The 21841-nt window shown below is 37.8% G+C and overlaps 1 protein-coding gene and 1 long non-coding RNA gene across 12 annotated transcripts in view; one reads left to right on the top strand and one right to left on the bottom strand.

Moving 5' to 3' along the window:
- LOC131199863 (uncharacterized) overlaps positions 1-5420 on the bottom strand; it is a 32317-nt gene extending 26897 nt beyond the window's left edge. For 3 of the 11 annotated variants that reach the window (XR_009155454.1, XR_009155448.1, XR_009155446.1), the window contains exons 1-3: positions 5108-5390; positions 3031-3118; positions 695-810 (exon numbers count right to left, since the gene is read on the bottom strand). This is a non-coding gene — a long non-coding RNA (uncharacterized LOC131199863). Of the gene's footprint in view, positions 1-694; positions 811-1778; positions 3119-3452; positions 3584-5107 lie in introns of all 11 variants that reach the window. The other 8 variants (XR_009155447.1, XR_009155455.1, XR_009155449.1 and 5 more) reach the window with 8 other exon arrangements.
- Positions 5421-5515: 95 nt separating this feature from the next.
- On the top strand, positions 5516-18994 carry SIK1 (salt inducible kinase 1). Its single transcript, XM_058186089.1, has 14 exons — positions 5516-5629; positions 6153-6381; positions 7123-7239; positions 9554-9617; positions 10066-10227; positions 10448-10572; positions 10674-10797; positions 11404-11627; positions 12122-12271; positions 12899-13021; positions 13286-13508; positions 14626-14901; positions 15268-15526; positions 16258-18994. Exons 2-14 carry the CDS (start codon positions 6229-6231, stop codon positions 16652-16654), a joined length of 2397 nt encoding a protein of 798 aa, XP_058042072.1. The 5' UTR covers positions 5516-5629; positions 6153-6228; the 3' UTR covers positions 16655-18994.
- Positions 18995-21841: the final 2847 nt, after the last annotated feature.

The following is a 21841-nucleotide window of genomic DNA, read 5'->3' as shown; positions in this document are numbered from 1 at the left end:
ACATTGGGTTCTTAAGACCTTTTCTTTCAAAGCCACAGTGACAGCTTTCTGCAAAGGGCACATTTGCCATTTTTTCTCTCTTCTTGCTTGATTTTGATTTTTTTAAACAATGAAAACTGTTTCAGGTTCCCATAGTACAGGGGTGTCAAACTCACATTGTCACGGCAGTGTCACATGACATATCGGGACTTCCCCCCCTTTGCTAAACCAGGCATGGGCGTGGCCAGTGCGTGACACATTCGGCCTGCGGGCCAGGAGTTTGACAACCCTGCCATAGAATGTAAGGAGCCAGTGGGTGGCTCTTGTTCTGCTTGCCTTGAGACTGGCATAGGATCTCAGAAACAGAAGGAAAGAAGGGTTGAGGAAATAGCAACAGTAGGATAAATTATACATAGGACTTATGAATGCTATTTCACTTGGAAGAAGTCAGCAAACGAGGAAGTAGGTCAAGATAATACAATGTTGCAAACTTTAAGACCTTAATGGAAATTTGGCAAATGGTGGTTCTTCTATCTCCACAGATATATGACCTTTTGGCAACCTCACTGAGGCAAAAAGGGTCATAGTTGGAGATGGTCTTTTATACACTGCTTTGAACCAATCAATTATTTATTTGGCTTTGGATATCTTGTGACTGGAGAACAGTCAGACATTATTTAATATTTAAATTTTACGATCATTCCCCACATCTCACCCAAATAGGTCACAAATTCTCTTCAAAGTTGCAGAACTTCTGAGGGCTCCACCTCATGCCTCCCAGCTTGTGATGATAGCAAATCTTTGCTCATCCTCTGCTGCAACATAACCATGCTATAGGATGAATAGAGAGAGCAATCAGCACATACACTTAATCCTTTAGCTCAGTTTCAAAATGCCTGTAAAAATGGTCTGGTTCATTTTCCCAGCTTATATAAATGGCATCGACAAAATTCTTGTCTCTTCCATCATGCTAGCTAGGGAATGCTTGGAGTTGGTCCTCAAATCTTCAAGTTGTCAAGATTGAGAAACACTATTATATTTTGACAAATGGCCAGAAATATGTACTCAATCTGTATAGATAGTGTAGGATGGGGACATATATTTGTTTTATATTTTATGTGAACTGAAAGCCAAGGAATAAATTGTTGCTATTGGAGCTGTGGCAGTTTGGGAGCAAGATATCATTTGAATCCTGCTTTTTCTAACTCCAAGGGGCCCTTGGTGCTCCTGAGCTTGCCTGTTTTCTTGCAGATGTTTCATTTCTCAAACTAAGTAACATCCTCAGTGCTAATAAGAACTGTAGTTTGTTGTGTTTATATTTTAGTGGCTTGCCCTGTCAGTGTTGGTGGAGGGGTCGTAAGAGATTCTTTGGTTGGGCTTGTTGGCTCTTTGATAGTTTCTTGATTGGGGTATTGTTTATTTGATTATTGGTCTGATGTTAACCTTGCAGTTAATCTATTCTGATCTGGGTGCTGATTGCTGGTGGAGAGGTGCTTGGGTCTTTCTGTTCTTTTTTGGGCTGAGTGATAGTCTCTTTTGCATATCTATAGATGTTGTTAATATCTATGTGTCTATTGATTTGTCTGAATGCCAAGCTTCTAGAATTTCTCTGGAATTTTTGGACTTGGCTTGGTCTAGGATGGTCACATTTTCCCAATTGAAACTATGATTAAATCTGTCTATATGTTGTGAAATTAAAGAATTTTCATCATGTTTTCTGACTACTAGTTGATATTTGTGGCTGCGTTCTGCCAGTCTTTTGTCTGTTTGTCCTATATAGTGGTTATTGCAGTCCTTACATTGTATATTGTAGATGACTCCTGTTTTTTCTTCTGGGTTGTTGGGTCTTTTAGTCTGCTTAGGATGGTTTGAAGGGCTTTGATTGGCTCATGTGCTATGCTGATTCTATGTGGTTGTAGGAGCCTGTTGGGATGACCCGTTGCAGGGCCGTGCCGAGGAGTTTAGTGGTTATCTATACGACAAAATCGTTCAGCTCCGGGACGGCTTGGACCGAAATTGGGATGATCCAGGTGGGAGGGCGGAGTCGCATCTTGTGGAGGTTATTTGGGATGAGTTTGATCCTGTGACTCTCGAGGACGTGGACAGGTTGCTGGGGAGGCTGCATACTACGACATGTTTACTGGACCCGTGCCCTTCCTGGTTGGTGCTGGCCTCCCGGGAAGTGATAATGCCCATGAGGTCCGCGGCTTCCCCCTGAATAAGATCACCAATCAGGGGGACCTTATTATATCTACTTTGGTAGTAGAGTGCCTGGTTAGTATGGGTGGTTTTTCTGTAGACTTGCGTTTCTAGTTTTCCACTATGGTTTGTGCTGATCAGGATGTCCAGGAAGGGTAGTGAGTTGTTGTTTTCTTCACAACTTGCTACCCTTCCTGGGCATCCTGATCAGCAGAGACCACAATGGGAAACTAGAAACACAAATCTAAAGAAAAAGCACCCATACAAATATTTTCCTTTATTAGTTTTTAACTCTTACTGGTTGGTTGGAGAGACAACTTTCATGGTATTTCCTGCTTGTTCTCAATATTTTAAAGCCAACAGAAATGAATGCTATGGCTTCAAATTATTTTCAGGAGGATTCTAGGACTGAAAATTAAAGAAAAAATATGCAGCATAGAAAAATTCGGACTATTGTTGCATTTGAGTTTTTCTCAACCTTAAGAATTTATTCACAGAAGTGATGCTAACAAGCATCTGACTGTCATCTGGTCTGATCTCTTTAGCTCAGACCACTAAAATCCTTGGGACAGACCCCACATAGAGTCACATCAATAAGACTCCGCAAAATATTGAGAGGAAAAGAAGGCTCGTTCCTATACAGATTTCACAGTGGCCTGCAGTCCCCCAAAGCACTTTCTTTCTTTTTAAAGGACGTTAGCTTCCCAAATGTCTAGTGTCTGAAAACACAGTATTAATATTTAACTAAAATTAGCAGACAGAAAAGAGGGGAAGTTACTTAATCTGGGGTAAATACCATCAAGATATTTCAAACCATGACTGGCTTCAGTCAAGCCAAAGGCTGTGTCTTACCACTACCCCACTCCTTCTGCAAAAACCACAGTTACGGTAGAGTGATCACTGAAGATGTCATGTACATTCACAAAACCTTTCAAACAGCCTAAAAAAGGAAAGGAAGTGGGGAAAAAATCGGTAAACAAAAGAAATGGATTGCATTTTGCAAAGAGTAGAATAAATCCCAGGGAGTATATTTGCCCATTGTTTACACTTGGGCAATACTAAAATCAATCCCTTTAATAGTTCCATAATAAGTTACTCAAGAACCACATACAGTTCTCAAAGCCCTATGCAATTCCTAGACTCCCTCTAAAATTTGTCACTAAATTGTAATATTTAATACAACAGAAAGAAGAAATGCTTAAATATTTGGAGAACAATCCTATTAACAAAGTATAAATAAATTCAATTTAATTTACATTCAAATTAATTCATACTGGGTTTGTCCTGCCTTTACATGTTGCTGAGTGCTGACACTGGAAAACAATGTAACCCTCCATCTAGGAAAAGCCATTTTGCTTCATTTTTTCCAGCCTGGTATTTTCCAGGCTTACTTTAACCACCATATCTGGAAGGCAACAAGCACGTGAACCAGTTACACCAAGCTAGTCCTTATCATTTTGTTTCTTTCCTGACTAATAAAGTGTTTATTGATAGGTCTATAATAAACTGCTGCAGATATAGTTAAACTAAGAACATTATCTTTCCAGGGCTTTAAGGTAATAAAGCACCGCTCGTCAAAGTACATTTGATGGATTTCTTTCCCGCTTGGCACACATTAAAATAGGTGCTTTGATTCCTGGCATGCTGACAGATTGTCAAATTTCTTAACTGAACAACAGCTTGGCAAATTTAGATGACACACACTTTGCAGGGGTTGAGGCAAGGTGACTAAAAATGAATTCAGAATAAACTGACAAGGTCATACCAGGTGTTTTGGTTTAAAAATTTGTTCATGTAGCAGATATAAAAGATAACTGTCTAGAAGACATATTCAGTCATTACTTATATAAACTTTCAGAACTGACCACAGCAAATTGTGACTACATTTTGAATGCAAGTATTAAGATTTTGCAGCAAATTAATTAATGTAATTATTTACGTAAATAGATTGCCAATTATCTCTTTGGGCTGCTTTGTTTCCAGATAAAGTTGCTTTCAACAGGAGAAATTCTGCATCCACAGTCTTAAATAAACAAACAACTGGGACAAAAATAAAGCCTTTTTTGTTCTTGCTATCATCTTTTGCAGATTTTACATTCTCTTAATGGACATGATAAAGTTGTATTTTCTATTTTCTTCAGTGGCTCCAAACTGAAGGAAATGTCTTTTCTAAAGCCTATGATCCCTTCAAGTATGGCCAGGGTCAGACAATAGACTAGCCGAATCATAAACCCCACCAAAGATCCGAGCCAGGTTTTCATCTTGCCTCAAAATGCTTGCACATAGGAAAACTCTTGTCTGCAAAATCCTGGGTTCACAAATAGCTGGCACTGGCTAATCTCAAAATTCATAGTCAGTCTAAAGAGCTAAAATCTTTCTTTCTTTCTTTCTTTCTTTCTTTCTTTCTTTCTTTCTTTCTTTCTTTCTTTCTTTCTTTCTTTCTTTCTTTCTTTCTTTCTTTCTTTCTTTCTTTCTTTCTTCCTTCCTTCCTTCCTTCCTTCCTTCCTTCCTTTCATCTATCTATCTATCTATCTATTAATTATTTGTCAAACACAACAATATATATAAGTATAAGCATGAAAAAACCATACGGATTGGATACAACCAAAGGGAACATTAGGACAGGAACGGTAGGCACGCTGGTGCTCTTATGCACGCCCCGGGTGGGATTCACATACACCGAAGTCATTCACTGTTTCACTGCGTGGCGACATTTATAGTATACGCTTTGAGGGATCTGGAGCGTGAAGATTTCTCATCCTACAGTATTTTGACGCAGGAAGGGTGACACATCGTTGCCTGCCTAGTTCGCGTCCTACCCAGGGGCTCTGGTGCCTTAGGGGCTCATCAAAGTCTTGAGTAAAGAAATACACGAAGAAATGGTTCAACCCAGCCCGGCTTTCAACGGTCCGAAGAATTTGAGTTTTACCTGGCCTTGGAAGTACGGCGGACCAAACACAGCCCGAGGGCCGGCGCGCGGAGGGTTAATCTTAGGAGCTGCGCTCCCGCAGGGGCGACCCTCTCAATGATAACAAACGATCACGTGGTGAATCAAGCTGAGGGGGATGGTTGTTTCACCTCTCCTTCCTCTCTGCGCAAACGTCACCCCACCTTCCCGGTCACCAGGGCGACGGGTCCATCTGGGCGCGCGTCAGAACAGTCCGTCTCTTGGCAACGGCTGGATGTCTCTCTTTCCCTTCTCATTCAGCCTCACGCTTGGTCGCGCGTCGCTCTGGCGTCAAAGTGACGTCAATGGGTCTGTCTCGGTTTTCGAGGTGGGCGGGGGGAGGGCTTCCCGCGTGTTCCACTGCCCCCGGCGCGCAGAGAGCTCGCTGGCAGCCGGCAGAGCAGCCGCGGCGGTGCCACGAGTAGTAGGAGCAGCGGCTGCAGCTTGAGAGTCTGGCAGCCAGACGAGCGCGGAGGCGGCAGCCGCTTGGCAGCCGGGCTCAAGGTACAGCTTCGGAGCAAGGCGCGCGGGCAGGGCCTGAGCTGATGAGCGGATGCTGCGAAAGCTTGCGATGCGGTTCTTTCTTTCTTTCTTTCTTTCTTTCTTTCTTTCTTTCTTTCTTTCTTTCTTTCTTTCTTTCTTCCTTCCTTCCTTCCTTCCTTCCTTCCTTCCTTCCTTCCTTCCTTCCTTCCTTCCTTCCTTCCCTCTTTCTCTCTCTCTTTTAAGTCCACACGAAAAACCTATTTGCGAGAGTGAGAGTAGATTCTCGTTTGTGCACCCCAGATCCCATCCCATACATTTTTATTGGGACTTTTGTTGCTTGGACAGTAGATATTTGGAGAGAATTCCCAATTCTTCCCAAAGATTTAACAGACTATATGGAAGTAATTATCTTTCAGGGGAAGCTTTCTATTGCCTCAACTGCATTAGCTTTGTCTCGGTGGAAAGTCCAGCGCACCAATTTCTGAAGTGATCTGGGTACGCCTTAAGAGGGGGGAAATTTCAATGCACTTTTCTTTCTCTGCAGGTGCAAATTGCTTCAAAAAGGAATGCTTCTGCCGACATCCTTCTAATTGGTGTTTGCCCCCCACCAAACTCAAATCATGGTGATCATGTCAGATTATACAGCCGTTCCCACCTCAAGCCAAAGCCAGCAAAAGCCTCTTCGGGTTGGATTTTATGATATTGAGAGGACCTTGGGAAAAGGCAATTTTGCTGTAGTCAAACTTGCCAGGCACAGAGTAACCAAAACGCAGGTGGGTGTGAGATTGTACTGCTTTGCCTCATAGAGAAAATTAATCATGATACATTGGGAGACGGTACTCAGTGGAATTAACCAATTTGCCAAATGTACAATAAACCAATTTACACTGACGGGAACTCCCTGTGGTAGACACTAATGAACAGAATATAGTTTAAATACTAGTAATAGCAAATTATTCCATACTTCAAATAGTTCCCCAAATGAATATAAAGTAGAATGACATTAAATCATTTTGTGGCGTTGATTTCACAGTTATTGCTGGCTTAATTATAAATATTGTTATCCTATTATTTATTCCTTCCTAAATGATTGCTACTTTTTAGAATAAGAGTTATGCATTTGGGGCTAACTTTTTTTTAAAGAAATCAAATGGGTGTAACCGAGTATAAATGCTTACAAGCTTTGTTCAATTATATTTGAATGTTTGATGATACTGTAACATTTGGAAAATGCTGAAATTATACTTTGAATCTGGATTGTACAGAGCATAGAATATCAAGAAGTAGAAATCACATTAACTGGGCATTAATTAAAATATTTTAGATGTTGCATTCTTTTAATTTTCACATGTATTGTATATTGTCTTCCTTAAAATATGCTTAAGAAGGGGTTTATGTAATTTTATAGTTTTAGTTTTCCAGTGTTTTTCACAACACTTACTTTGTTGTTAGTATTACTTGCAGCAACATGATATTTTATGAGTGCTTAGAGTTTCTTTTTGTTTAAACCTTAGGTTGCAATAAAAATTATAGACAAAACACGGTTAGATTCAAGCAATCTGGAAAAAATCTATAGAGAGGTTCAGATAATGAAGCTCTTGAATCACCCCCACATAATCAAACTGTATCAGGTAAGAAATGGTTTCAGATTACTGCCTGCCTGTTAAATATATTTTGGGCTTTATGCACGTAATGATCTTAATAATACTTGATTCCATTGCAAGATGGATGTATTATTTCAGACCAGAACATATTAAATAGTTTAAATTAGAATGTTTTCAAAATGCTGACTCACTGAAATTTAATTTTTGTTTTTAAGTATACTTGATATTTATAAAAAATATTTTGTTTATGGTATATGGAAAATTTTAAGAGAAAACTTCAAAATTCAGTTCATATATCTTTTTGTGTTCACAGTTTAAAGTACAAATTGAATCTGGATATACTTCAGGCATATGTTCTAGATCAGGCTGCCACTTAGAAGTTTCCTTAAAATCTTATTTTTTTAAAAAAGGGGGAAAAAGCCAGAATGGAATGCTATGCAATTTCCATCTAGTTCACCCTGATTTGCAGTTGTTACATTCTATAAAAAAAGAGAGCAAATTGGTGTATTATCCAGATATTAAATTGCAGTCCTCTGAATTAACAGAATTGGTCTTATGCGAACTACATATTTTATGACATTACTGTTTGATAGAAATATCTATATACTATTAGAACAATCAGTCTAATAAAGAGGAAAAATATGTTTAAAATATTTCTGAAACATACAACAGAACCAATTTTCTGTATAGCATGCAAATACCTATCATAAACTTGCCAATAAACATTTTGCTTTTTAGGAAATAAATGAGTAGTTTAAGAAATAAAAAATGACAACCAAAAAGACATTTATATAGAGAATTTATTTTTTAAAAAGGGTTTGCCACTGCAATATTTGTGAATGTCTGCTATCTATGGTCAGTCTACACAGCAATATAATATGCTTGAGTTTATTTTGATTTTACTTCCATAGAAAAAAAAATATTTCAGATGATTTAAAATAATTAAATACATTGTATTAATTGGCTATTTGAATAAATAAGAGGAATGGTTTGGGGAGCTTTGTTGGATCTCCCAACTTACATGTTTCATAGCTGTTGATATTGTGCTTGATGCTTCCCTTTGATGGAATTTGAGCAATAGGAATTAGGTGAAATGCCACTTTGGGGGTGGAAGGATGGTGTTGACATGATTTTAACAGCACTGTCTAATTTTAATCCAGCTGGCCTTTTTCCCAGAACTTTTTAAATGCCTTATTCCTTCCTATCTCTCTCCCCTCCTGAATAAAATACACTTATATTTTTATTATGTGTAGGATGCAAGTACTTTTTTATGCCTTTGATATTTAAACTTCAATAGACAATGTTAGAATTTATAGCTCTTGAAATTTTACACATACGCACACACACTCATTCATCCATCCATTCATTCATCTCCCTGATATTTTTATGGATGTGTGAGATACAAGTCAATTATCCTTGAAGGAATTTCCTTTGGATACTTTGTATTTATGATTTAGACAGGATAATTTCACTGGTAAATAATGTTTAGAAACTACTGCATATATTAAGCATTTTAAAAAATCAAATAGATTAATGCCCTTTGAAAACATGCTGATATTGAAAGAGCCATTCATATTTTGATGGCAATGGATGTTGGAGTTAGGCATGTTTAACCCTATACTGGAACAGCCTTCTCCAATGTCCTATATAGATGTTTTAGAATTGCAACTTCCAGAATTTACATATGTAAATGTAAATGTTCTATCATATTTGGAGAACCTCAGGTTAGCGAAGGCTGTACCAAATAAAAAAAACCATATACAATGTCAAGTATAAACTTTAAATTTTAAGTGATCAGTAGAGGGGATATGTATAAGTGCACTAACGTGCCTATCATCCCTGTCATTGTATTTTTATTCTCTTGTTCTTGTTCTTATTTTTGTTTGACAAATTCCAATAAATAAATAAATATAATATAAATAAATATAAATAAATAAATAAACAACTAAATAGCTTGTTTGTTTCTTAATGTATATCTCAAATTTATTTGTCATCTGTTTTTTCCAAGTCAGATGATGCATTGTATTAAGTAGAATTAAATATATAACCTAGCATTATATATATTTTAATAAATATTAATTAACATAAGAAATTAATATTTAATGAGGAGTTAGTTGCCAATCAGATATCTGCATGCAAAGATGTGCAAGAGTTGGCTTCAGGCAGGGAAAATTAGGTTTTCCTGTAGATTGTCTCTGTAAGACTTCTCTGTAGATTAAATACTGGTAAACAAGGAAATGCATGTTTTGTGCTATTATAAATGTGCTTTATCTTCAAAGGCATATTCAGGATTTTAGAAGTTTACATCTTTGATATTGTTTTTCTGTCTCTTATTCATCAGGTTATGGAAACAAAAGATATGCTTTATATTGTAACCGAATTTGCAAAGAATGGCGAAATGTTTGGTAAGTTCTCATAGCATATTAGCATATTATTAACACCTACTTGCTTCTTATCCATCATTCTGAATTAGACTGGAGTGGCAGATAGGTAGAGAATTACAGAAAGAAAGGCAAGCCAGCAAAAATCCTGCCCCCTTTCTCTTCTTATGGAAACTTCTGCTATATCACAGACTCTTCATCAACTGAAGAGTCATAATTAGTTACAAGTCTCTGGCCTTCATGGAATGGTTTATAGTTCACACTAAACAAAAAGCAAATAGCGTCTACGTTGACTTACTACTTTGTGTGAACCAACTCTATGCCTGCTGTAGTTGAGCTGTCCAGTAGTGATAATAACTTAAGTAGCTGAAGTGCAGCTAAGTAAGGAGGTTTATTTGTAGATGTTTCTAAGAGGTTATTGAAGCTGATATTAACATGAAGACATTTCTGCCCTTTTAATCATGTTTGACAGATCACTTAACTACACGTGGGCACCTGAATGAACATGAAGCTCGGAAGAAATTCTGGCAGATACTTTCAGCTGTGGAGTATTGTCACAGCCATCATATAGTACACAGGGACCTCAAAACGGAGAATCTTCTCTTAGATGCTAACATGAATATCAAGCTTGCAGGTGAGAACGCTGTCACTGCAAAACATTTCATGTTTTCCAATTCTTTTCTCATTAGAAGTTTATGATATGCTTCTAAAATAGACACAGCCTTGAAATCTACATTTGAAAATCAATAAAATGGATGTGGTGGTCTTTGATAATTGCCAGAATACATACAAACACATTTATTTATTTGTATATTATTAATAGAGATTCATGTTTTATTCATCTTCCTTTTTAGACTTCGGATTTGGAAACTTCTACAAATCTGGTGAACCTCTGTCCACCTGGTGTGGAAGCCCACCTTATGCAGCTCCAGAAGTTTTTGAAGGAAAGGAATATGAAGGCCCATACCTTGATATATGGGTAAGCTGTAAATCCCATATTATCCACCTGGTAAGATACCAAAAGAATGGTATAGTGTACTTCATTGACTATATATATATATATTATTCTGTTGTTGACAGAGCCTTGGTGTGGTGCTGTATGTCCTCGTCTGTGGTTCTCTCCCATTTGATGGACCCAATTTACCATCTTTAAGACAAAGGGTGCTAGAAGGACGATTCCGTATTCCCTATTTCATGTCCCAAGGTGGGATTTCTATTTTTTTTAAATTTTAACACTTTCTTGTTCTATATTTTAATGTTTTTTAAACATTTTGAACATAACATTATTTATGTGGTATTTTAGCATTTTGAATGAAAGCTTTCTCTAGCTCTGTATTAATTAGGAAAATACAGTGTTCTTTTTCTACATTCAAAAGCATTCGAAATGTAAATGCTACATAATAAGATTTAATTACAATTAAATATTTTACTTTAAGAGAAAAAGGTCATAATATACAACATATTTTTAGAATTTATTTTAATCTTTCAATCACTGATTATTTTGTCAGTAGCTGAAATGTTATCCATTGACTACTACTTAAATAAGCTTCTTGTGAAATCAGTACAACAGAAGAATCCCTTTAAGTTATGCTTGTAAAATTTTAAAAACAACTGAAATTCCCTAAGATTTTGTAAAGGAAGTGGGAAATAGCTATGGAGATAGATTAGTCTTGATTATTCAACAGTTTTTATGGGCTTGCTTTTTTGTGAATAAGGAGACTTGAACACTAATTTAACTTTTAAGTTACCTCTTTTCCCTTTATTTTTATATTCAAATGTTGCTGTTCTTGTCTTCTAAATAAATCACCAGATTGTGAAATGCTTATTCGACGGATGCTGGTTGTGGATCCTACAAAACGAATTACCATTGCTCAAATAAAGCAGCACAAGTGGATGCAGGCCGACCCATCTCTTCAGCAGCAGCACTCTTTGTCCTTCTCCATGCAGAACTACAACTCCAACCTGGGAGATTATAATGAACAGGTCCTCGGGATCATGCAGACTCTTGGCATTGACAGACAAAGAACGATTGAGGTGAGTTTTTGACATCTTACTCTGAAAAGCCACTGTCTCGGACCATATGAGGTGTGCCCTTTAGGAAAGTGGCACATGTTTGCCTATCAACTACCAGAGCATTGCTAAAAATGCATTCCTATGTAGCTCGTATAATTTTACATTTGTTTGGAGATTCTAGACAGGAATGCTTTTCAAATGCTCAAACTGGCATGAAATTTGAAATTTGAAATCATAGAATGCTTGGTTTTGAGAATCCCAATTTTTTCCATTCCTGAAGAAGCTCACATAATTCCTAAGTTTGCCTTTATAACAATGGCTAAACCTAACTCTTCTACCTAGTAATTTTAAATATCTTATTTTGTGATAAACTGGTGAGGGGCGGGGGGCAGAGTGCATGTGTGTGGGGTTGTCTTTCTATCAGACAGAAGTTTCTGGTATTAGTGAATGGATGGCTATTCCTTTTTTAAATGTATCTGTGCACTATAATTAGTTTCTGTCTCCATTTCCTGCAGTCTTTACAAAACAGCAGCTACAATCATTTTGCTGCAATTTACTACCTTCTTTTGGAGCGCCTCAGGGAGTACCGTAGCAATCAGTTGTCGCATCGCTCAGTAAGCTGTCGCCAGCAAAGACCAAGAAGTTCAGACTTCAGCAACCTTGAGGTAAGGTCATATATAATCATTCTTAGGTCAGTTAAGTTAAGTCAACTGAATTCCCCGTGCAGGGTTTTTTTCTTCTCCTTCTCATCTTAGAGCTGAACCATAGCTTAGAGTGACGTTTTTTGTTTAATCTTGTGACCAAAAGGCATATTTCAGCAGTTCTGGAATAAAGCATATTTCATTGCAGGTTAAAATCAAAGTTTGAATTCTGATAAGTAAATTAGAATAAATCATGCAAGTGTTAAACCATTTGCTGTAGGAATCTTGTGCATTAAGCATCAACCTGCACAGCTGACAGAGTTAGCTAGCATTGTACTTAATGTTGTACTCTCTAGTTTATTTTTCTGAAATTCAAAAACTAAACTCAGGATATGTATTTATTAAAGGACAAATGAATTAGTTCTGGCACATTTTGTGGGAGCTTCATCACTGGAAGCTTTCAAGAAGAGACTGGACTGCCATTTGTCAGAAATGGTATAGGGTCTCCTGCTTGGGGAGTGGGGGGTTGGACTAGGAAGACCTACAAGGTCCCTTCCAACTCTGTTAATCTGTTATCTGTTATTTATCTAGATTGTGCAAAAGTTCAAATGAAAATGTAGTTGATCATTGCTTGGGTTTGAATCTCTTTAGTTGACCCAGGATAAAATTGCCAGTGAGAACTTGAGATCATCTCTGCTGTACCATCAGCCTCCGAACCTGATTCAGTCCCCTTTGCAGGCAGATATGGATTGCGACCTGAACATCCCATTACAGGTTGGTGCTCTTAGCATTCTGACTTAATAGTTGATTGGAGGCCATCAGGTGAAACAGGAATCCTAGAACCAAGGAGGCTTAAGAACACGTTTAAGATGTCAATCTGTACGTTATCACATATGTCTTCTTGGAAAAAAACGTTATATAGGCACAAACAACACTGCCCAAAGTTGCTTCTTGTGAGATGGGTGGCCATATAAACCTGATAGATAGATTAAATAAATAAAGGCACTGTATTATTCCTTTTATTGTTTTACTTTTCAGCCATTGTTTTTTCCTATGGATCCGAACATCAACACCCTTTTCAGGAATCGTTCCATCTCTCCAAACAGCCTCCTGGAAACTACAATCAGTGAGGAAGTAAGGCAGGACAAGGAACTGGAGGATGAAATCAAAACTTTCAATCCAATTGGTTTCCCCATCAACACAAGTCGAAGACACACATTAGCTGGAGTAACAACTCATTTTTATCAGCATTCTCCACCATGTAAGTGCTGTGAAGACAGGATGCAGAATAAATATTTGAAAAAGTACTTTCTCTCTCTCTCTCTCTCTCTCTCTCACACACACACACACACACACACACACACACTGTCTCTCTCTGTCTCTCTATCTCTCTCTCTTCCACCACCACCACCACCTCCCCCAACTACTAGAGCAGGATACTTTTGGGCACTAATATTGTGATCCAGGTAGCATTCATTCATAATTTGTTATTTAAAAAAATAATAAACAGGGGGCAAACCTCACACTCACTAGCACTGGTGATATTACATAGTCAGGTAATGAAAGGTATCCAAGCAAACAACCAAGCTTAGAGAGCATCAAAGACTCCACCATTCATAATTTTAAAAAACTACCGGTAATTTGAAAATGGGAATATCTGTTAAAGAGGCAAGACTTCCTAATTGCTACCATGATTTAAATATCAGATTAGTTCCTGCAATGCTTCAAAACATCAAAATTATTCCTAGTGAACATGCTACAAGAAGGCTCTCCCATTGTTTTTAATACATGCTTTAGCAATAAAAAAGGGACACGATGGCTCAGGGGCTAGGACGTTGAGCTTGTCGATGGAAAGATCGGCAGCTCAGCGGTTCGAATCCCTAGTGCTGCCGTGTAACGGGGTGAGCTCCTGTTACTTGTCCCAGCTTCTGCCAACCTAGCAGTTTCGAAAGCACGTAAAAATGCAAGTAGAAAAAATAGGGACCACCTTTGGTGGGAAGGTAACAGCGTTCCGTGCGCCTTTGGCGTTGAGTCATGCCGGCCACATGACCACGGAGACGTCTTTGGACAGCGCTGGCTTTTCGGCTTTGAAACGGAGATGAGCACCGCCCCCTAGAGTCGGCAACGACTAGCACGTATGTGCGAGGGGAACCTTTACCTTTACCTTAGCAATAAAATTGTCCCACAATCTTACACTGTAGTTAAAGTTGCATTGAATTGAGTTTCATATTGTTTGACCTCAGCCATAGTACTGCCTAAGTTTTTTGTCAAGAGTAGATCTTTTGTAAGTAGAAAAGGTTCATCTTCTATCCAATACTCTTGTTATTTTCTGTATCAATTTCACAAATGTTCCCTTCTGCCTGTTTTTTTTAATATAGGTATAGTCATTTCCTCTTCTGCAAGCCCTACAGAAGGAACCAGTTCGGACAGCTGTCTCCCTTCGTCAGCAAATGATGGCTCCGAAATGCTGAGCAACTGTTTGGAAAATCAAATGAACCTTGGTCACCCAACCACAGCTAGAGTTACATCATCATTCCTGACTTCCCATTCAGATACCCCAGTATTGCAAACTCAGGACTGCAGGGGTGGTACTTCTCTGTTGCCTGTCAGTTTCCAAGAAGGAAGGAGAGCTTCTGATACCTCATTAACTCAAGGTAATCTTTCCTTCTACACACATAATCCAGAGCTCCCAAATATTCTCTAGGTCTACAATAGAAGTTTTAGACATTTGCCTAAACATGGTCCACTATACACCATGTTATATGCCTATTTGAAATTGTGGCCATGCTGGTATTTATAAAGAGACCTGCAAGTTATTTATACTCACACAAAAAGAACATACATACACATGAGACAGAGGAATGTGTGCGTGGGAATGTATGTGATGAAATCAGATGATAATCTGTGGCTGTCATTCAGGGTTGCCTAAGGTGGGAAAGGAGGGATATAACCTTGAAGATAGCTGTTTGCTTAAGGCAGGCATTATTTATTAGATCATGTGTTTCTCTGTTGCTCTATAGGCTTGAAGGCATTTAGGCAGCAGCTCCGAAAGAATACTAGAGCCAAAGGTTTTCTTGGACTGAATAAAATCAAAGGCCTTGCTCGCCAGGTGTGCCAGTCCTCCTCTGTTCGGATAGCACGGAATGGCCTGGGCCCTTTCCAGCATTCTCAGCAGAATACCTGCATATACAGCAGTGGGGGAAATGGTAGCGGCAGCGGCGGCAGCGGAAGTGGCAGAGAGAGCAGGAACTTACTTGAAGAGGTGCTTCAGCAGCAAAGGTGAGCATGTAGCCCCTGTCATGAGAAACGCTCCTCAGACTGCAGCCTTTGCAGCAACAGTAATGTGTATTGACCTTGGGCTCTCTTTGAAATCAAATGCATTGTTTATTTATTTTTTTACTTTAAAAAGATTCTGGAGAGGTTTATTGACCTCTGCATCACTTTGAAATAAAGTGCTTAGGTTTAAACACATTTTAATGATATCAAGTTATTGGGTGCTCGGTGTTTCTATTATTATTAGCTGGATGTATTTGGAAAAAAAATGTTTTATGATTTTAAAGGTTTTTAAAAGATAAAAGAAAGATTTTTGTGTTGTTCATTGTTTTTCTGTGATATTAAAATAAAATCCTTCTCAACTCAGTGCTCTTGGGAACATATGCTGATCAGATCAGTAATGCTGGCCAATCATTTGCAGATTCGGCCTTTTTTGTATTACCCATCTGTCCATGAGCTTAACATGCATTGACACATCCATATATTTTGTATGGCTAAGACATACATATTTTTGCTGCTGTAAACTGCAAGAGCCTAGAGAATGGACTGGATTAGCATGATACCTGTCCCTTACTTCACATAAGGTTGGAGTGTTTTTGTGGGGCTAGGATAATTTCAGGAAAGTTGCTGAACTCTTAACCCCAACAGAATTAGAAGAATGGCAATAGTGGCTGAGAATAACATTAGAAACTTAGGACAAGCAGGTAACCTCTTTGCTTTCTCTTTCTTCTGTTCAGAATGCTCCAGCTACAGCATCACCAACCAACCTGTCACCAGCCTTCTCAGTCGCACAATATCCTCTTGCCCGACTCTTCAAGCAGTAATACATCTAAATCCCTAGTCCTGTCTGAACTGCAAAGTGAGAACTCATTAGAGCTCGCTTTACGTAACACTCAGTTTCTTCAGCCTCACCTCTTTGGAGTAGCTGTCTCTCCAGTAACTTCAGCTGCTCACCTTCTCGATACCCATCTACATATTAGTAGCAGTGTATCTCCAGTTGCCTCTATGTTTTCTCAACCAAGTTGTTTTACTGTGCAGCCTCTGAGCTATGACACAGTTACTTTACAGCATGGAGACTGTGAAATGGAGGATCTTACTTCAAACCAGATGGGAAAATTTGTCTTAGTCAAATGAGATTTTTCTCCTGTTTTCTTGATCATCATCTTCAGGAGAGAGCAGTTCTATTACTAAAACCTACAAATGAGAGATTTTATTTTGCTAAGTGAATATCAGAAGCAATAACCTGTTTGAAATATGTGAAGAGGCCATTCATTTGAAGAAGCTCATGTCTTTATAAAACTGAAAAAGCAATACTTAGGTCCTTTGGCTTCAATATTCTTGCACTGAACAAATATAATGAGAAAACCTTTTTGTTTGATAGAAACTGATGAGTCAGGTGGGGGGGGCAAGGGGAAGATAATGGTTTTCTGGTACTGTATTAAAGTCAGATCTGCTGTTATATAAGAGTAGATGGTTGTTTCTAGTTCTGTTGTAACAGGAAAAGCCTTTTCAAAGAAGTGATTAGTGTTATGGTATTCCAATTCACTTCACTTGTTTATGGATTTGTGAAGATGATTACCTCTTATAAAAACTATCACAAAAACTCACAGTAGCATTACGCATTGTAGAAATATAATGCTCAAAGCATCTCCACTTTTTATGTTCATGCTAATAAAACCAACACTTTTCAGTTTTTCTTCCCTACTCAGATGATCATAGCTTGATAAAACTGTGAACATTTTGCTTAGTAACTCTCCTGTAGAAGCTAAGAAAAGTTTGTAATTACGAGAAGCAGTTAACATAAGCAACACTGAGAATTTTGTTCTGAGACTACAAACTTTTTTTCTGTCTTTGTTTCTCTTTAGCAAGAGAAATTTAAGAATATATTACATATTGGCTTGGAATTGCTCATACAGTGCTTTAGGAAATATTAGGGTGAAATAGCAAGAGCTGTTGGGGTGGAAAATATATAAACAAAAGTTTTGTTTTGTTTTCCTTCTCAAACCATGACCTTACTTTGAGGATGTGTGCTGGGCATAATGTTTTATAATGCTGTATACATTTATTGCTGCTACAAATGAAATTTTTATGCATTTCCTTTCAGGGTCCAAACTGAACTGGCTTGTTGGGGAAAAGTGCAATATTTTAAAAATAAAACAGTTATTTTGGCAGTTGAAAGAATAAGAAAGCACAACAGTGATTTTTGAACAAATTAGTTACAGTGGGAAGAACAGCACAACTTTGGGGTTTTGTTGTTTTGTATCTGAACAGATTGATTTTTCTAAAAAAACCCTAGATTTTTTAATGTGTAGTTTAATATGGTCGGTTGTGTGCACACATAACAGGAATTGGAAATCATTACACACTACGAGATAGCCTTTTGAATAAGCTCTTTTTTTGGTTTCATGACGTATGGTCTCTTACCATATGGTGGCTTCTGTCTGCATTAATAGAAGCCAGGCATAGTTTGGCACAGAAAGGGAAGATGGTGGCCGTCCTCCGTCACTGGGTAGAGGGGGATGAAGAAGTAGGTTAGGAGCAGGTGAGCATGCGGTGAGCCATCTGGCCTCCAAGTTACCATTTGAATGCCAAAACTAGTTCATTCTGTCTAATTCTTTAAGGACCCATCTCTCTAAAAATAACTCGGGTGCCTTCAAGTTGCCGATGCTTTGTGCAGCCTGCAGTGTTGTATATGTAAAATATAAAAATAAACCAAAGATTGTCTGGCCGATGGGAAGAGGGGACGGGTAAGATGATATATGTTCAGTGGCTTTGTCTGTGACTTTTGAGCTTCATTCATTCATGTATAGTGTCTGCATGTCTGAGACCTTGGATTGTTTCTGCTGCTGCTGCCTCTTTGTTTTGTAAGATCTTCAAGGTGAAGCTAAATTACTTTGTGTAATCTTCTCTGACTGGTGCCTTTCAGAAAAAAAAAAGTAAGATAAAATAGTTTATGTGCAAAGTGGCAGGGTAGATGGTTTTGAAGGTGACTTCAACAAGGAAAACAAGGTCATGCCAAAGCAGCAGCATTGCCTTCATGTTCATAAAACAATTCCACGTGTTATTCCAAGAACAGTAGGCGTCTTTCTTTTGGATCTTTCTCTTCTATCTGCCGTGGATCAACAGGCCATAAAAACAATCTGTTTGTTCTAAGCAGTGATAAGCACTTTACTTCTAGAACCTCCTCTCCAAATGATAAAGAATATGCTTTCAATTATTCGGAGATAGAAAAAGGTCATTTTCAACATTTCAGGGTTTGTGCATTGCTTCTTCTCCTTGTTATTCTTGACAGTACTGTTTGGCAGACTGCAATGCAATAGATTATTTAAAGACACTATGTGATTGATTCAATTAAGATGTATAGTTTTTATTTTTTATCATGACTGAAAATCATTTTGTTTCTTATGTTAAAATGAGATGTGCACCAACTAATTAGTTGTGTTTTATTTAATATTTAAATAAAAAGTTGTTTTAAAATAATTTGTGATCGGTGCTGCTTTTATTTTGAAAAATAATAAGTATGAATATATTTTTGGGACTCAAATCTTGACCTTGTTTCAGAATCGACATTAGTGGATTAGAAAGAATAGGCCTATCCTTAACCCAACAAGACCAAATGCCTGTGGATTTAATGGCCATTTGAAACTGGGGACTTTCCATCTTTAGTTCTAGTTCTATATTGGGTTACATTCTATATCAGAATGGTGTACAATCGAACTCTCAGCTCTTGCTTGAAAAGGCGGTAGCGCTATGGATGCTTTTGTACAAATCCATGCTAAGCATGTTTCTTTCTGGATCAAGAGGCCCTAATCATTCATGCCTTGGTCAGTTTCTGCTTTGATTTTTGTAATGAAGTCCATATGTGGATGCCGTTGAAGACCCTTCAGAAACTACAATTAGTTCAAAATGCAGCAGTGCGGGTAGTTACATGTATATTCATTCTACTTCATGAGCTGTAATGGCTCCTTATACTGTAGATTTCTGGGTACAATTCAAGGTGCTAATTACTATCTCTAAAGCCATTCATAGCACAGGATCTTGCAGAACTATCTACATCAGATTGTTTCTACCAGTCTTACAAGATTAACAAATTTGGCACCTTTGGAATAATCTTTGAGAATATGAACTTGAGTGGGGCTCAGTCTTGGTTATATCCTGTTGCGTTTCGGAAGTTTTGATTGATTATTTCTGTTCTGTATTTTAATTCTATGTTAGCTACCCAAAATTGTATTCACATGCTGGGTAGTCATAGAAATCCAATTCCATATCAAATCATGCCTCAGAAACACCATTTATTATAATTTATTATTTGTCTCACTTTTTTCCAGAAGGCATTTAAATATACCTTTAATAAAGAAGTCCTTTTCATAAGCAAGACAATAACACACACACACATATACACTTTCTGGTATTATTAATTATATTTTAAGGAAAAAAATGAAAAAGCTAACTAAGAAAATAAAAGTAAAGTAAGAGCATACATGAAAGATGACCAAAGCAGAATTAAAAAAAAGCTTTTCTGACTGATAAAAAGGAACTTTTTATGCACATGAAATAAAATTCCTTGAATCATGTAAAACAAAAATACTGGGAACGAAGTAAAAACAGTTAATAAATTACAAGCTTCTCAACTGAAACTATTTCAACCATATAGTATTTTTTCAACTATTAAAAGATATCCAGGGTAAAACATGATGTTGCCGACATTCCAAAAATCAACTTTTTTTAAACTCTCAGTCTCAGTTATACAATACTGACTCAAACTTAACTGAAGAAGAAATAGATTTTTATAAAGAATAGCATTCTACAATTATACATGATCATACTATCTATTTAGCTGCACTTTTATCTGTCTGAGAACAACATAATCTATGGAAACAGGGAAAGCTTCCAGTCTGGATGGTTATCTCAGAGTGATATAAAAACCTACTGAGTCCTTGGACATAATGGCATTGGATTGATATCTTTTAAAATACGTTTTATCCCATTCTCCTTCAATAAAGCTTATATAATTCTGATTTTGAAGGCTGATATTGTTTCTATGGCTGCATTAGCTAACCTTGTTAAATGCTGATGTAAAGTAAAATTAAGATAATCCTGGTATGTACATTACAAACGATAGTGCTTTGGTTACCCATTTGGTTAATTAATCCGGTTTAATTACAGGCTGCCATGCATCTGATATTAGAATATTAGATTACTAATTGATTTGCTAGCTATGCATTCCTAAAGCTTTAAACAACTGGTGCTGATTTTGTTGCTTGTGGAAAATGTCTTTGATAAAATGCAGCAGAATTTTTTAACAGATTAACAGAGTTGGAAGAGACCTTCTAGGTCATCTAGTCCAACCCCCCGCCCAAGCAGGAGACCCTACACCATTTCTGACAGATGGCAGTCCAGTCTCCTTGAAAGCTTCCAGTGATGAAGCTCCCACAACTTCTGAAGGCAAGCTGTTCCATTGGTTGATTGTTCTCACTGTCAGAAAATTTCTCCTTATTTCCAGATTGAATCTCTCCTTGTTCAGTTTCCATCCATTATTCCTTGTCTGGCTTCAGGTGCTTTGGAAAATAGCTTGACCCCCTCCTCTCTGTGGCAACCACTCAAATATTGGAACACTACTATCATAACTCCCCTGGTCCTTCTCTTCACTAAACTAGCCATGCCCAATTCCTGCAACCATTCATCGTATGTTTTAGCTTCCAGTCCCCTAATCATCTTGGTTGTTCTTCTCTGCACTCTTTCTAGAGTCTCAACAACTTTTTTATAGTGTGATGACCAAAACTGAGTGCAGTGTTCTAGGTGTGATCTTACTAAGGCTTTATAGAGTAGTATTAGTACCTCACTTGATCTTGCTTGTATCCCTCTGTTAATGCAATTTAGGATTGCATTGGCTTTTTTGGCTGCCACCACACACTGTTAACTCATATTTAATTGGTTGTCCACTAAGACTCCAAGATCCCTCTCACAATTATTGCTATTAAGCCTGGTTTCACCCAGTCTATTTGTGTACTTTTGGTTTTTCTTGCCTAAGTGTAGACTTTTCTCTACATTGAATTTCATGTTGTTAGATAGGGCCCAGTGTTCAAGTCTGTCAAGATCCATTTGGATCTTGAGCTTATCATCTAGGATGTTAGCTATTCCTGCAGCTTAGTATCATCCAGAAATTTGGTAAGTTCCCTTCTATTCCCTCATCTAAGTCATTTATTGAAGTTATTTATTGAAGAATACTGGGCCTAAGACGGTACCCCACTCCTTAATTCCCTCCATGTAGATGAAGTACCATTATGCACCACTCACTGAGTACAGTTTGACAGCCAGTTA

Source organism: Ahaetulla prasina, chromosome 5 (genome assembly GCF_028640845.1).
Source record: "Ahaetulla prasina isolate Xishuangbanna chromosome 5, ASM2864084v1, whole genome shotgun sequence".
NCBI classification, from domain to species: Eukaryota; Metazoa; Chordata; class Lepidosauria; order Squamata; family Colubridae; genus Ahaetulla; species Ahaetulla prasina.
The sequence above is the reverse complement of the archived record's forward strand: the minus strand, read 5'-3'. Positions and strand labels throughout refer to the sequence as shown.